General features: G+C 48.4%; 1 protein-coding gene across 1 annotated transcript; it reads left to right on the top strand.

Annotated features, from left to right (window-relative positions):
* Nucleotides 1–146: 146 nt before the first annotated feature.
* On the top strand, nt 147–15,805 carry TADA3 (transcriptional adaptor 3). Its single transcript, XM_021717578.1, has 10 exons — nt 147–192; nt 680–693; nt 1,760–1,992; nt 4,540–4,790; nt 4,907–5,012; nt 6,720–6,861; nt 6,951–7,054; nt 8,538–8,647; nt 11,049–11,234; nt 15,232–15,805. The coding sequence occupies exons 3-10, from the start codon at nt 1,786–1,788 to the stop codon at nt 15,422–15,424; spliced, it is 1,299 nt and encodes a 432-aa protein (XP_021573253.1). The 5' UTR covers nt 147–192; nt 680–693; nt 1,760–1,785; the 3' UTR covers nt 15,425–15,805.
* The last annotated feature ends 359 nt before the right edge of the window (nt 15,806–16,164 follow it).

The following is a 16,164-nucleotide window of genomic DNA, read 5'->3' as shown; positions in this document are numbered from 1 at the left end:
GGAATTCTTAAACTCTTGCAATAGAATCTCCACTCAAGTTTCTCCAGGTGTCTGTGAAGATCTCGCTTGTTCTTTCCGGTTTATTGTTGCCTTTGCCATAGCCTGCCCCCGGTCATGCAATGGTACCGCCCGACCTCGGGTTGGGCACCAAATTAGGACAAGCCGAAGCGGAGGAGCCCTTCGTTTCTTCCGGTTCTGTGCCCCCATCCTTTCTCCCTGGGGCTCGGCGGGGCTGACAGCAACGCAGAGATCTCGGCCGCTGGGCCCCGCCCCCAGCCCTGGGCTGTTTCCAAGCGTTCGCCCGAGGCATACCACCCCCATCCCACCTCCAGCGGCCTCGCTCACGACCAGCGGCCCTCCCTGGCAAACCACAGTGGGCTCTCCCAGCCGTATCCCCGCCCCCGCGACAACTGCGGGGAGCCCGCCCCTAGCCAGTTCCGGGGCGGTTGCTCCCACCGACCGGAACTCCCCGCCCCCTCCCGCGGCCCGGGGGCCGTAAGAGGCCGCAGTGAGGAGGTAGAGGGGGCGGGGGCCGCGTCAGGGGTCCCTAGAGGGACGGGGACCTTGAAGGCGGGACATTGGGGCGACCCACGGGTGGGGCCAGCCGTTAAGCAGGCCCACTTCTTCTGTGCCAGGCACTGAACTGGGCTCTTGACGGGCATCATCTCTTAATCCTCAGAACATCCCAGGGAGGTAGGTACTGTTGTTATCCCCATTTTACAGATTCAGACTTCTTATGGGGAAACAGACTGAGACTTCTTTTGTTCCCATTTTACAGATGAAAAAAACCGAGACTCAGGTTAAATAACGTGTTCAGGAGCACATAAGTAGAGGATGGTAAAGCCTGGATTTGATCCTAGGTCTGTCTGGCCTACCATTCCACGTTCTAAACCACCGTTAATGACTAGACAAAGTGGAAAGGTAGAGTGGGATGAGACAAGGAAAGGCCGGGAGGCACAAAGAACATTGTAAGAATCGGGTGGAGCCGGGCTCGGTGGCTCAGCCTGTAATCCCGCGCCTTTGGGAGGCTGAGGTGAGTGGATTGCCTGAGCACAGGGGTTCGAGACCTGCCTGGGCAACTTGGCGAAACCTCATCTCTACAATAAATAAAAAATTAGCTGGGCGTGGTAGCGTGCGCCTGTAGATCCAGCTACTTGGAAGGCTGAGGCGGAAGGATTGCCGGAGCCCAGCAGGTCGAGGCTGCGGTGGCCGGGAGCGGCCACTGCACTCCAGTCTGGGCGGCAGAGTGAGACTCCAACTCAAAAAAAAGAAGAATCGGGTGCTTGGATCTCAAAGATTTAGCAGAACCCAAGAGGAGTAGAACAGAAAGGAAGAGCATTGGAAAGATTGGGCTTAGTCATATATCACGTGGTTGAGGGTACAGATTCAAAACTACCAAAGTTCGAATTGCATCTTATAAGCTTAGGCATGTACCCACTCTTACGGAGTCTCAGTTTCTTTTTCTGTAAAAGGGGGATCACGGTAGCCCTTGTTCATGGTGTTGGGTGAAATAAGCTGATACAGTGCTCTGCACGTTGCTTGAGACACAGTAGGTACCCTGTGAGTAGGAACTGTGTTATCAGTCTTGTCAGTAAGGGTACTGAGGCTGTCACCTCAGTACCTGGAGGTAAGAAGACCTTGGACTTTTTGTTTGTTTGTTTTGCCAAGAAGATAGTCTCAGAAGTTTCAAGTGAAGAAGAGATTGGGACCTTGGACTTTTCTGTGCCACTTTGTCTCTCATCAACAGCTCTCTCTCCAGTTTCACAGGGTCCCCTATCTCGGGCCATGAGTGAGTTGAAGGACTGCCCCTTGCAGTTCCATGACTTCAAGTCTGTGGACCACCTGAAGGTCTGTCCCCGCTACACGGCAGTGCTGGCCCGCTCCGAGGATGATGGCATTGGCATTGAGGAGCTGGACACCCTGCAGCTGGAGCTTGAGACCCTGCTCTCCTCTGCCAGCCGGCGTCTGCGTGTGCTCGAGGCTGAAACCCAGGTGATACCCCAGAAAGGGGACATCACTAGAGATGAACCGTGACAAGTTAGGGGATAGGTCATTAAGTTAGCCCCATCTACCAAGCCCTTGGGGTACAGGAGCTTACGGAGGGGAGAGAGACCCAAACTGGGCTCGTATGACACATAAAATAGGCAAGAATATGCATGATCCTCATACATAGCAAGGTTGCTAGTTCACTAAGTTATTATTGACTCCTGACCCACCCTTATGTGCTGGGTCTAATACTAGTCACTAGAGAGATAATTAGGACAATTTTGGCCATCAGGGAGCTTTCCAAATAAAGGAAGAGGGAAGTCAGACAAACACCAAATGATGTGATATTATGATTAGGAGTGCTAGAGGAACTCGCATGGGGAGACCTGGTTTTGAATCCTGGCCTAAGCACTTGCTAGTGTTGCTATTTCCTGGCTATGTGACTTTGAGACAGTTCCCTCTTATCTCTGAGTATCAGTTTCCCTGTCTGCAACCCTGTCTGCAAAGTGGACTTGAATAATAGGCCCTACCTTAAGAGTTTTTGTAGCCAGGCTCGGTGGCTCAGCCTGTAATCTCAGCACTTTGGGAGGCTGAGGTGAGTGGATTACCTGAGCCCACGGGTTCGAGACCCACCTGGGCAACTTGACGAGACCTCATCTCTACAATAAGTCAAAAATTAGCTGGGCATGGTAGCGTGCACCTGTAGTTCCAGCTACTTGGAAGACTGAGGTGGAAGGATCACTGGAGCCCAGCAGGTCAAGGCTGCAGTGGCTGGGAGCGGCCACTGCACTCCAGTCTAGGTGAGAGAGTGAGACTCCAACTCAAAAAAAAAAAAAAAGTTTTTGTGAGGATTAAAAGCAAATTTTGCAAAGGCTCAGTCCGATACCTGACACTAAATAAACATTTCAAAAGTTATATATTAGTCCTCCTCTGATTATTATTATCATTATCATTATTATTATTTGAATTGTAATCTCACTCTGTGGCCCAGGCTGGAGTGCAGTAGCATGCTCATGGCCACTGCAGCCTCAACCTGCTGGGCTCAGGTGATTCTTCACCTCAGCCTTCCAAGTAGCTGGAACTACAGGTATGTACCACCATTCCCAGCTAATTTTTTTTTCTGAGTTGGAGTCTCACTCCGTCACCCAGGCTGGAGTGTAGTGGCACGTTCATGGCCACCCCAGTGTTGACCTGCTGGGCTCTGGGGATCCTTCCATTTCAGCCCTCCAAGTAGCCAGAATTATTGGCATGTGCCACCACGCCTGGCTAATTTTTTGATTTATGGTAGAGATGAGGTCTCACCAAGTTGCCCAGGCTGTTCTCGAACCCGTGGGCTCAGGCAGTCCTCTCACCTTGGCCTCCCAAAGTGCTGAACCACCGCACCCGGCCTAATTTTCTTGTAGAGACGTGGTCTTGCCATGTTGCTCAGGCTGGTGTCGAACCCCTAGGCTCAGGCAGTCCTCTCGCCTCTGCCTCCCAAAGTGCTGGGATTACAGGCATGAGCCACCATACCTGCCTATACTCTGATGATTTTTATTCGCTGCATAAACATCCCCTAAGCCCTGTGTGTCAGGTGCTATGCTAGAGCCTGCAAAATAGAGATGGCTAAAATGAACTTCCTGATCTCCAGTATCTTATAGTCTAGTTGAAGAGACAAGGTGTACTGCTCATTCCAGGATGAGCAGATAACATGATTGGGGGTGTATAGTAAGTAGAAAGTGCTAGACTTATAGAGGAAGGCGATGCCATTTCAACTCGGCCTAAAAAGATGAATAGAAGGCCAGGCTCGGTGGCTTATCCTGTAATCCCAGCACTTTAGGATGCCAAGGTGAGTGGACTGCCAGAGCCCATGGGTTCAAGTCCAGCCCGGGCAACTTGGCGAGACCTCGTCTCTACATTTAAAAAAAAAAAAATTAGCCAGGCTTGGTAGCACATGCTTGTAGTTCCAGCTACTTGGAAGGCTGAGGTGGAAGGATCGCCAGAGCCTAGGAGGTTGATGCTGGGGTGGACGTGAGTGTGTGTGCCACTGCATTCCATCCAGCCTGGGTGACGGAATAAGACTCCAACTTAAAAAAAGATGAATAGAAATAACCTGGGGTCCCTGGGAATCCGTGGAAGCTCTTGCTAGGAGGGCTATGACACAGTAAGAAGCTGGGTTACCAATGCAGAGACAGCTTGTCAGTTGTGGTGACATTTGAAGTTTGCTTCCTTTTTGCCGAAACATCACCATCAGCATGTTTTCCAAGGGGTTACATGTACTGGGGTGTGATCATTTATTTGGCCCTTCTACTAACCAATATGTGACTGACTTGAGTGATGCAGAGGTGAATCAGTATAGACTAACAAGTGAAAGGGCTGATGAAAGGTATGTGATTAAAGTCCTGAGACAGAAGCACAGGAAAGGAGCTGAGTTTTGAAGGATAAGTGTTTGCTGAGTAAAAAGGGATAGGAAAAGACCTCGGAACCTCCTTGGATTGTACATCCTAATTCATTGGGGGAAAGAGTTGTCCAGTGTCTTCCCTTCTCTTCAGTGACAGTGTCTGTAAATTTCAGATCCTCACTGACTGGCAGGATAAGAAAGGTGACCGACGATTCCTGAAGCTGGGTCGAGACCATGAGCTTGGAGCACCCCCCAAACATGGGAAGCCCAAGAAGCAGAAGCTAGAAGGAAAGGCGGGACATGGGCCGGGCCCTGGCCCAGGGCGGCCCAAATCCAAAAACCTTCAGCCCAAGATTCAGGAATATGAATTCACTGATGACCCCATCGATGTGCCACGGATCCCCAAGAATGATGCCCCCAACAGGTTCTGAGCTTGAAAAAGAAAGGGGCTGTGGGATTCTGGTGTTGGAGGTTCTAGTGAGGCAGGGCCGGGGCTGGTGGGACACAGGGCACCCACTCAAGATCTGCTTCTCCTTGCAGGTTCTGGGCTTCAGTGGAGCCCTACTGTGCTGACATCACCAGTGAGGAGGTACGCACACTCGAGGAGCTACTGAAGCCCCCAGAAGACGAGGCTGAACATTACAAGGTAGAAACCCGACAGACATGGAGATAGACATAATGGAGAACAAGAGGGCTCAGCAGTGCCTCAGAATTAGAGCTAACAAAGCCATGCATCGCTCTTCCCCTACCGTGCCCAACCTCCTGTCTGCCCAATCAACCCATCCCGACTTCCAGGCTTAGACTTTCAGCTTTCTCCTTGCACTGCCTCCCTCTGCCCCAGCCAGGTGGTCACCACGTCCTCATATACTCACTTCATATACATATACTCCTCATATACTCACTTCAGTGAAGTCTGCCCTTGTTTACTCACCTCCATCCCCTGTGCTTTGGTTCACTCATTACTACCAGTCTCTTAACTCTCTTCCTGCTTTTTGGCCTCAGAGTAACCTTTCTTTTTCTTTTGTTACTATGTAAAAGCCTATGATGAACATAAAACATGATCCATTGAAGAAAATTTAGAAAATACGGAAAAGTGTTAGAGGGGACGCTCTCCCATAGATAACTGTCATGATCAGATGTGTTCCTGACATGGCTTTGCTTCCAGGCCTTCCTTGGCTGCTGTTATCTACAGGATCAAATCCAAGTGTCTCAGTCATTGACAGCACAGCCCCAGCACCCCTCCAGTTTTGGTGGCCACACCTCTCTTTAATGCTGCATTTGCCAGCCCCATCAAGCACCTTGCCCTCACTCTAGGCTAGCATAGGGTCCTTGCTGGCCTCTGGGCCTCTGTGTGAGCTCTTTTGTCCTTGACAGACTTGATTACCTATCAAGGCTCTGATCTCATGCTAGCTCGCCAAAATGTCTTTTCAGATTCCCCAGCAGAAAGCTGGTCTTTCAGGCAACTCCTTTGGATCCCACTGTGGGAGCTTCTCTGTCCTCTCAATAAATCCTACTTTAAAAAAAAGAAAAGAAAAGAAAACTGGTCTCTCCTTTGCCTTGATCTACCTCCTATCTGAATTTTTTAAAAATTTATTTGAAAAAGTAATTCTTATGGACAGCAGTAAATTCAAACAGTACAAAAGATAATTTCCCCTTGCCCGTGACCTATAAGTTCCTAGCTACTTGAGGCAGTAGCTATAATCTGAGACAATCCATGTACATAGAATATTCTACACCTTCTATCTTGGGAATTGTTCTATATTGGCTGCTGTGTGTATTTTAGTTCTTTGTGTAACTCTTTCCCTTACTAGAGTGTGAATGTAGAAATTTTATCTCCTTTGTCTCTTTTTTTTTGAGTCGGAGTCTCAGCTCTGTTGCCCAGGCTGGAGTTCAGTAGCACACTCACAACCACTGCAGCCTCGACTTGCTGGTCTCAGGAGATCCTTCCACCTCAGCCTTCCAAGTAGTTGGAACTACAGGCGTGTGCCACCACGCCCAGATGCCCTGCCAATTTTAAAAAATTTATTGTAGAAACGAAGTCTCGCCATGTTGCCCAGGCTGGTCTTGAACCCCTGGACTCAGGCAATCCTCTTGCCTCCACCTCTCAAAGTGCTAGGATTACAGGCGTGAGCCATCATGCCTGGCCTCCTTTGTCCCTTCTTACCTGTACCTGGCATTGGTCTTGGTCCTGGACTAGGGACAGATAAGACAGATAATTGAGTGAATAAATAAATGAATGAGGGACTGAACGAAATGCTTATTGGCAATGTCCAAGTGCGCAGAGAACCTTCCATACCCCAGGCTAGCTAGCCAGTGTTTACTCCCTTGGGGCCGGGTGCCATCTCTCCCACAGATCCCACCCCTGGGGAAGCACTACTCCCAGCGCTGGGCCCAGGAGGACCTGCTGGAGGAGCAGAAGGATGGGGCCCGGGCAGCGGCCGTGGCTGACAAGAAAAAAGGCCTCATGGGGCCGCTGACCGAACTGGACACTAAAGGTAGAGTCTTTCACCTCCCTGCCCACCCCAGGCCACTACTTGAGTTCCCAGAACTTCAGCCTACCTGTCCTTTTATGTGCCCACTTCAGATGTGGATGCCCTGCTGAAAAAGTCTGAGGCCCAGCACGAGCAGCCAGAAGATGGGTGCCCCTTTGGTGCCCTGACGCAGCGCCTCCTGCAGGCCCTGGTGGAGGTAAGCACCCAACCCAAAACAAAGCACATTTATTTTCTGTCTTAATATTTTATGTTTATTTTGTATTGAAATGTATTACACATTTAGAAAAGTGCACAATCATAAATGTACAGATTGATCATAAATGTACAGTTTCACAAATGAACTTGTATTACCAGCCTGGAAATCACAAAATAAAACACTGCCAAGCTGGGCATGGTGGCTCATGCCTGTAATCCCAGCACGGCGGAGGCAAGAGGATTGCCTGAGCCCACAGGTTCAAGACCAATCTGGGCAACATGGCAAAACCTTGTCTCTACAATAAGTCAAAAAATTAGCCAGGCATGGTGGCCCGCGCCTGTAGTCCCAGCTACTTGGAAGGCTGAAGTGGAAGGATCGCCTGAACCCAGCAGATTGAGGCTGTGGTGGCCCTAAGCGTGCTACTGCACTCCAGCCTGGGTGACAGAGTGAGACTCGAACTCAAAAAAAGCAAACAAAAAAACTGCCATATCCTAGGAGCCCCTCTCCTGCTCCTCCTAGTCTCTAACCTCCCCCAAAGGTAGCTTCTACTTCACAGTTACTTTGGCTGAGCATTGGCTAAGGGCTAAGCTCTGGAAGGGCTTTGCACAAACCCTCTCACTGGAGGCCAGGACAGTGGTTAGCTCTGTGTTACTGAAGAGAAGGTTGAGGCTCAGAAAAGGAAATTGTTTGCTTAAGATCACATCTAATAAGTAGAGGCAGGATTTAAACCTCAGCATCAGAGTCCCTGTCTTTATATCTACTGGCTGACCTTAGACCTCACGGAGCCTCAGTTTTGTCTTCTGACTGAAACATAATAGCTTATTTCTCTGTCCATAACAGTTGGGGGCACATGTTCCAGGCTGACAAAGGTAGTGTCAGGGGAAGATCTCTGCTTCACACCATCAGACAGGGACCCCAGCTGATGGTGGCATTGCATGTTGCACAGGGTCATTCTGAGCGTGAATGCCTCTCCAGTCCCACAGAGTAAGAGCAAGGAGGAATGTGTGAGGAAGCTTTTAGGCCGTGGCTAGCTGTGACTTTTATCACTTTTGATCACTTTCCCCTGGAGAGAATTAATTTGTCACTTGACCATACTTGACTGCAAGGGAGCCTGGGAAATACAGTATAGCTGAGTAGGCATTGCCCAGCCTCTTTGGAAGAAAGAAGAGCATGGTGTTTTGACAGCCAGCAACCTCTGCCAGAACAGGCTCAGCACAGTGCATGGTGCGTTACAAATGCTTCACAACCTTAGTTGTTCTCATTATCACTGTTGAGTGTTATCATTGTTCTTCTGTCTGCCTTTTTTTGGAAATGATCAAAGCTGTTTGGGGTCAGTTTGGGAAAACTTCCCAGAGGAGGTAGAATGGGAAAAATAAAAGGATATTTCTGTTCAGTGAAAACTGTCCATGTAGGGCAGAAATGAGCAGAAAAATGAAAACACTATGGCTCTTTTTTCCTTCATTCCATTTTTCTGGTCTTCTAGGAAAATATTATTTCCCCTATGGAGGACTCTCCTATTCCTGACATGTCTGGGAAAGAATCGGGAGCTGATGGGGCAAGCACCTCTCCCCGCAATCAGAACAAGCCATTCAGGTGAGTAGTGTCTTATCGGTAGCCCACAATTAACCCTGCTCTGTTGGCTTCTGTCCATCTCAACATGGGAAGGACCTCATTAATAGAGGATGAGGGAAATTAGATCAAGCTGAATAGAACTCTCAAGTGTGGGCTAGGCTCAGTGGCTCAGCCTGTAATCCTGTGCTTTGCGAGGTCAAGGTGAGTGAATTGCCTGAGCCCGCAGATATGAGACCCGCCTGAGCAACTTGGTGATACCTCATCTCTACAATAAATCAAAAATTAGCCGGGCCTGGTAGCACGCACCTGTAGTTCCACCTACTTGGAGGGCTGAGGCGGAAGGATCACCGGAGCCCAGCAGGTCGAGGCTGCAGTGGCTGGAAGTGTGCCACTGCACTCCAGTCTGGGCAACAGAGTGAGACTCCAACTAAAAAAAAAAAAAAAAATCTCAGGTATGAGTGCTGACCAAGCACTACTTTGTACACAGACTGAAAACAGGGTTGTTCATCATAGTACTGTTCATTCTGTAAGTAACCTGAGTGTCCAACTGAAGGGGATTGTTTGGCTTAATTGGCATAACTTTGTATGATGAAATCACTTCCAACTATTAATCATATAAGAGAATATACTTGACCAGGCATGGTGGCTCATGCCTGTAATCCCAGCACTTTGGGAGACAGAGGTAAGAGGATTGCCTGAGCCCAAGGGTTTGAGACTAGCCTGGGAAACTTGACGAGACCTTGTCTCTACAATAAATAAAAAAATTAGCCAGGCATGGTGGCATACACTTGTAGTTCCAGCTACTTGGAAGGCTGAGGCACAAGGCTCACCTGAGCCTAAGCAATTCGAGGCTGCAGTGGCCATGAGTATATCACTGCACTCCAGCTTGGGTGACAGAGTGAGACTCCAACTCAAAAAAACAAAAAAGAGAGAGAGAGAATATACTTAATTGACAAGAAAAAATGTAAACAAAGTGCCAAGTGGGGAAAATGTTAGTTGTAATTCAATACAGTCAGTGTAATTCTGCCTTTACTAAAAACATATTTTGGCCAGGCACAGTGGCTCACATCTGTAATCCCAGCACTTTGGGAGGCTGAGGAGGGAGGATTGCTTGAGCCCAGGATTTCAAGACCAGCCTGGGCAATACAGCAAGATCTTGTCTCTACAAAAAAAAAAATTATTTTTTAATTAGCTGGGCCGGGTGCAGTAGCTCAAGCCTGTAATCCCAGCACTTTGGGGGGCTGAGGCCAGAGGATGACCTGAACCTGTGGGTTCGAGACCAGCCTGGGCAACTTGGTAAGACGTCATCTCTACAATAAATAAAAAAAATTAGCTGGGCATGGTTGTGCCTGTGGTTCTGGCTACTTGGAAGGCTGATGCGGAAGGATCACTAAAGCCCAGCAGATTGATGCTGGGGTGGGCATGAGTGTACCACTGCACTCCCACCTGGGCCACAGAGTGTGACTCCAACTCAAAAAAAGAAATTAGCTGGGCATGGTAGTACATGCCTGTAATTTCATTTATTCAGGAGGCTGAGATAAAAAAATCGCCTGAGCTGAGGAGGTCAAGGCTGTGGTGAGCCATGATCATGCCACTGCACGCTAACCTGGGTGACAGAGTGAGACCCTGACTCAAAAAAGTGTGTGTGTATATGTATATTATATATTGTATATACACTTTAAGTTGTATTTATTTACATTTATATAAAATATATATACACACATATATACTTTAAATATGTATACATAAGGGGAAAAACCTGGACTTAATGTATATCAATTGGGAATGATATGTAACAAAATCTGGACTATGTAATAACATATAACAAAATACTAGTGATTCTTCTCTCTAGTTTGTCATTATGGGTTTTTCTGTATTTTTTGACAATGGATATACGTTGCTTATGTTTAAAAACCAGATCAGATATGTTAGTCTGTCTCCTTTTATGTCTGGATAGATATAGAAGGGGTACTCAAGCCGAGTACAGTGGCTCACGCGTATAATCCCAGCAACTTGGTAGGCTGAGGTGAGAGGACTGCCTGAGTACAGGAGTTCGAGACCAGCCTGGGCAACTTGGTGAGACCTTGTCTCTATGATAAATTATAAAAATTAGCCGGGCATGGTGGTGCACACCCGTAGTTCCAGCTACTTGGAAGGCTGAGCCAGAAGGATTGCCTGAGTCCAGCAGGTCAAGGCTGTGGTGGCTGTGAGTGTGCCACTGCACTCCAGCCTGGGCGACAGAGTGAGACTCTGATTTAAAAAAGAAAAGAAAAGGAAAAAAGAAGAGATACCCAACGGGAAAGGAATGTGTTGACTGACCTTAGGGAACCTTGGGAATCTCTGAGATAGAACCCCCTCCAAGCTGGCCCTTGAGCTGAGGAACCTAGTCTCTGAAATCTGATGGGCTGCCTTCCCTCAACAGTGTGCCGCATACTAAGTCTCTGGAGAGTCGCATCAAAGAGGAGCTGATTGCACAGGGCCTTTTGGAGTCTGAGGACCGCCCCGCAGAGGACTCAGAGGATGAAGTCCTTGCTGAGCTGCGCAAACGGCAGGCCGAGCTGAAGGCACTTAGTGCCCACAACCGCACCAAGAAGCACGACCTGCTGAGGTGAGCGTAAGCAGGATGCACAGTGCAGAGCATTGGCCAAGGAGGCCTTGGCCACTGCTGGTCACCTTCCAGGGACTTTACAACAGGCTTCCCAAACCTTGAAAAAAATATCAGTGCCCAGCCCATTGATTGATTATGTCTCAGATTCTGATTCCACAGGCCAGGGTTCAGGAACCTGTGATGGTTGATTGATTGATTTGATTTGGTTTGGTTTTATAATTGTGGTGAGAAATATAAAATTTACCCTCTTAACTATTTTTAAATATACAGTTTAGTGGTGTTAACTATATTTACATTGTCTTTTTGTTTGTTTGTTTTGAGTTGGATCTCACTCCATCGCCCAGGCTAGAGTGCAGTGGCACACTCACAGCCACCCCAACGTTGACGTCTGGGCTCCAGCAGTCCTTCCGCCTTAGCCTTTCAAGTACTGGGAACTACAGGCGTATGCTACCGTGCCCGGCTAATTTTTTTATTTATTGTAGAGATGAGGTCTCACCAAGTTGCCCTGGCTGTTCTCAAACCCGTGGGCTCAGGCAAATCCTCTCACTTTGGCCTCCCAAAGTGCTGGGATTACAGGCTTGAGCCACCACACCCGACCATATGATTCTTTTTTTTTGAGTTGGAGTTTCACCCTGTCACCCAGACTGGAGTGCAATGGCCGCTCCCAGCTACTGCAGCCTCGACCTACTGGGCTCCGGCGATCCCTTCGCCTCAGCCTTCCAAGTAACTGGAACTACAGGCATGCACTATCACGCCCGGCTGATTTTTTGATTTATTGTAGAGATGAGGTTTTGTCAAGTTGCCCAGGTGGGTCTTGAAACCGTGGGCTCAGGCAATCCACTCACCTTGGCCTCCCAAAGTGCTGGGATTACAGGCTGAGCCACCGAGCCCATCCTGTGATTCTTTTTGAAGTCTTTTCATCCTTATTCTTTTTTTCTCCCAAAGTTTTATTATAAAAAATTAATTGGCCAGGCACAGTGGCTCACACCTATAATCCCAGCACTTTGGGAGGCCGAGGTGAGACGACTGCCTGAGCCCACGGGTTCAGACCAGACTGGGTAACTTGGTGAGACCTCATCTCTACAGTAAACCAAAAAATTAGTCAGGCATGGTGGCGCGTGCCTGTAGTTCCAGCTACTTGAAAGGCTGAGGTGGAAGGATCACCTGAGCCCAGCATGTCGAGGCTGCAGTGGCCATGAGCATGCCACTGTACTCCAGCCTGGGCGACAGAGTGAGATTCCAACTCCAAAAAAAAAAAAAATTGACTACTAACATTTTGTTGGAGATCTGTGATATCTCTTGGCCCATCGCCAAAAATTGTATTTTGGGACCAGGTTTTTTGGGAATCATTCGCAGTGCCATTCATTTAATATCAATTTCCATCCATCTTGTCCTGCATTGGTCACAAGGGTATAGGTGATATCTGGAGGGAGACCATGGTAGCTGCACTTTTATTATAGAGATAAAGAAGCAACCCAGACACGTCTTTTTCTCACAGGCAGGTGCTGTGTCTTAACCTCACAGGACCCTGACTAGACAGTGCACACTCATTCATTTGGCCAACTCTTACTGTCTCTTAGTCAGACATTGTGCTGGGGACTAGGAAGAGAGGCAGAGTGGAGGAGTTGTAGTCTACTGGTAGATAATCAATAAAGACATGCACCATTAAAAGGAGAGGTGGTTGCTAACAAGCTGCTAGGGTGTTTAAGGATAAGGGAGACTAATGTGTGCTGAGTGCCTACTGTGAGCCAGAGCCTCTATTATACATCTTTTCATTTAGTCTCAACAACAACACAGGGGCTAGGTGGGATTTTCCCTCTTTACCAGATGAGAAAATAAAGACCCAGTAAAGTGAACTGCTTTGTTGAAGGTCACACATCCAGTAAACAGCCAGATTGAGACGTGAGTACATGGCTGAATCCAAGTCTCTCTCTAGTTCATGTTCCTTTTCAAGAGTGAGAAGCCGGGCACAGTGGCTCACACCTATAATCCCAGCACTTTGAGAGCCAGAGGCGAGAGGATTGCCTGAGCCCATGGTTTCAAGACCAGCCTGGGCAGCAAGGTGAGACCTTGTCTCTACAATACATCCAAAAATTAGCGGGCGTAGTGGTGCACTCCTGTAGTTCCAGCTACTTGGAGGGCTGAGGCAGAAGGATCACCGGAACCCAGCAGGTTCAGATTGCAGTGGCCGTAAGCATGCTACTACATTCCAGCCTGGGTGACAGTGAGACTCCGACTCAAAAAAAAAAAAAAGAGTAGAGGAAGATATAGGTGAAAGAGGCATCAAGGGAAGGTAGAGAGAGAGCAATAGGAAGAGAGAAAAGCCGGGATGTGCAGTTATATAAGTAAGAGGCAATGAAGAAATAGCTCGAGGCTATCAGAAGGCCAGAGTACAGCCCTCAGCCCTGCTGCAGACAAGCTGCAGAACCTTAAGCAAGGCATCCCCTACCCTCAGCAGCAGCTTCCTCTTCTGGAAAATTAGCAGGTTGGACTGGATATCTAAGTGACCTTCCAGCTCCACCAATGCTGAGGTCAAAGGGATTGTTTTGGCAACTCCTCTACCTTGCATGGGCCTCAGGCTGCCTAGGCCCTTAGGTTGTTCTTGAATATGGATGCCGAAGTAAGCAGTCCTCCTGCTGGCCCAGAACACCTTTTAAAGAATATTGTTGAAAAACAAGAGTTTGCTGCCAGCCTGCTCCAGATCTCCCATTACTAGTTTATGGTCTTGTGGCATTTCTTATCCTCCCTAAACTTCCGTTTCCTCACTGGTAGCATAGGAATAACAGTACCTACTTTACCTACTTTGCAAGGTTGTTGTGAGGATTAACTAAGAGTGTGTGTGTCTGTGTATGCACTCAGTAGCCCCCCCAATCACAAGGGCTGTATTCCAAGACTCCTATACGTGTCTACCTATAATAAAGTTTTATTTGTAAATTAAACACAATAAGAGATTAGTCGCAAATAACCAAAAATAAAATAGAATAGGCCATGCATGGTGGCTCATGCCTCTAATAGCGACACTTTGGGAAGCTGAGGTGAGAGGATTGCCTGAGTGCTCATCTCTACAATAAATTAACAAAATAAGCAGGCATGGTGGCACATGCCTGTAGTTCCAACTACCTGGAAGGTTGAGGAGAAAGGAGTGCCTTGAGCCCAGCAGGTCGAGGCTGTGGTGGCCATGAGCGTGCCACTGCACTCCAGCCTGGTTGATAGAATGAGACTCCGACTCAAAAAAAAAATAGAACAAGTATAACAATGTACTATAATAAAAGTTATGTGAATGTGGTCTCCCTCTCCCTCTCTCAAAATACAGTAATGTTTTTGGACTGTAGTTGACTGCAGGTAAATGAAACCATGAAAAGTGAAACCATGGATAAGGGAGAGCTACTATCTATATTTTTAAGACTTAGTTCTTTTAGAGCAGTTTTAAGTTTACAACAAAATTGAAAGGAAGGTACAGGGATTTCCAGTATACCCCCTGTCCTTACACATGCGTAGTTTCCGCCATGATCAACATGAGTCAATATTTTTAAAGTGCTTAGGTCAGACACGGTGGCGCATGACTATAATCCCAGCACTTTGGGAGGCAGAGATGAGAGGATTGCCTGAGCCCACGGGTTCGAGACCAGCCCAGGCAACTTGGCAAGACCTCATCTCTACAAGAAATCAAAAAATTAGCCGAGCATGGTAGTGCATGCCTGTGGTTCTAGCTACTTGGAAGGCTGAGGCAGAAGGTTCGCCTGAGCCCAGCAGGTCGAGGCTCTGGTGGCTGTGAGTTTGCCACTACACTCCAACCTGTGCTATAGAGTGAGACTCCAACTCAAATAAATAAGAGCTTAAAATAGTGCCATAGAAGTGTGATTCAGTTACTGCTTTCTGGTCACAATTGTATGAAACAGCCCGTAGGACTATCAGCCTGGGATGGTGGGTAGGCTCAGTGTGGAGGAGGGAGTGGCCACTCTCTTGACCATGGCACCTGGCTGGCTGGTTCCCACAGGCTGGCAAAGGAGGAGGTGAGCCGGCAGGAGTTGAGGCAGCGGGTCCGCATGGCAGACAATGAGGTCATGGATGCCTTTCGCAAGATCATGGCTGCTCGACAGAAGAAGCGGACTCCCACCAAGAAGGAAAAAGACCAGGCCTGGAAGACTCTGAAGGAGCGTGAAAGCATCCTGAAGCTGCTGGATGGGTAGCCTTCACCCCTGTCTCTGGCATGGGGTGGGGGGGAGCGGAGGTGGAAGGGAGAAGCCCACTTCCTTCTTTAAGCACCAGAAGCATTGGTCTGTGGCTGCCCATCAAATGGCAACAGACTAAGGCCCTTCCCCTGAGGTCTTTTGGTCTAGCCCTGTACATCTAGGACACAGGAAACTCTGTAGGGCTGACCTGGGGCCCGGTTTCTTCTTGGTCCCCAAGATGAGGGAGGCCTTTGTTTCTGGGTCTTCCTCTTCCCCCTCTTTACCACCCTCCATTCCTCATCCCCCCCTCCTTCTCCCCACTCAAGGACTTCTCTCTTGGGGTTTTATAAAGTGCAAACTTAAGAATAAAGTGACTGCTGTGGTTTTTCAAAAAATGCATCCAGAGTCTTTGAATGTCTGTTATTGTGGGGTAGGAAGAAACCAATGTGGGTCGCAGAGGTTCAGGGGCACACCAGGTGGCTCTCAGCCTGTGGCCACTGGCTCGTGGCAGTTATTCAGGGAGAACTTTCTGAGCACCTCTTTCCGAGGACACTTGTGGCTGCATGTAGCAGAATACCTCCAGCTCAAAGTGGATTAACAGTAAGGAAACATGTTGTCTGAGGGCTTGGCTGTGCTGGGGCAGGGTGGCCTTCAGGGTTAGCCAATCTAGCAACTCTACAGGATCATCAAGGGTCCAGGTTCTTTAGGTGTCTCCATAGTGTAAGTGATACTGGCCCAATTTTCCCATAGAACTGATA

This window comes from Carlito syrichta, unplaced genomic scaffold (genome assembly GCF_000164805.1).
Source record: "Carlito syrichta isolate Samal-C Ts95f unplaced genomic scaffold, Tarsius_syrichta-2.0.1 Scaffold309865, whole genome shotgun sequence".
Lineage (NCBI taxonomy): Eukaryota > Metazoa > Chordata > Mammalia > Primates > Tarsiidae > Carlito > Carlito syrichta.
This window is presented reverse-complemented; position numbering and strand designations above follow the sequence as displayed.

Bases quoted from the DNA above. Each gene is read 5' to 3' on its own strand.
- TADA3 (XM_021717578.1), top strand. From the start codon at position 1,786: ATGAGTGAGTTGAAGGACTGCCCCTTGCAGTTCCATGACTTCAAGTCT. The intron at 5,013-6,719 runs GTAGAAACCCGA...TCTCTCCCACAG, and splicing joins ACGAGGCTGAACATTACAAG to ATCCCACCCCTGGGGAAGCA. The intron at 11,235-15,231 runs GTGAGCGTAAGC...TGGTTCCCACAG, and splicing joins AAGAAGCACGACCTGCTGAG to GCTGGCAAAGGAGGAGGTGA.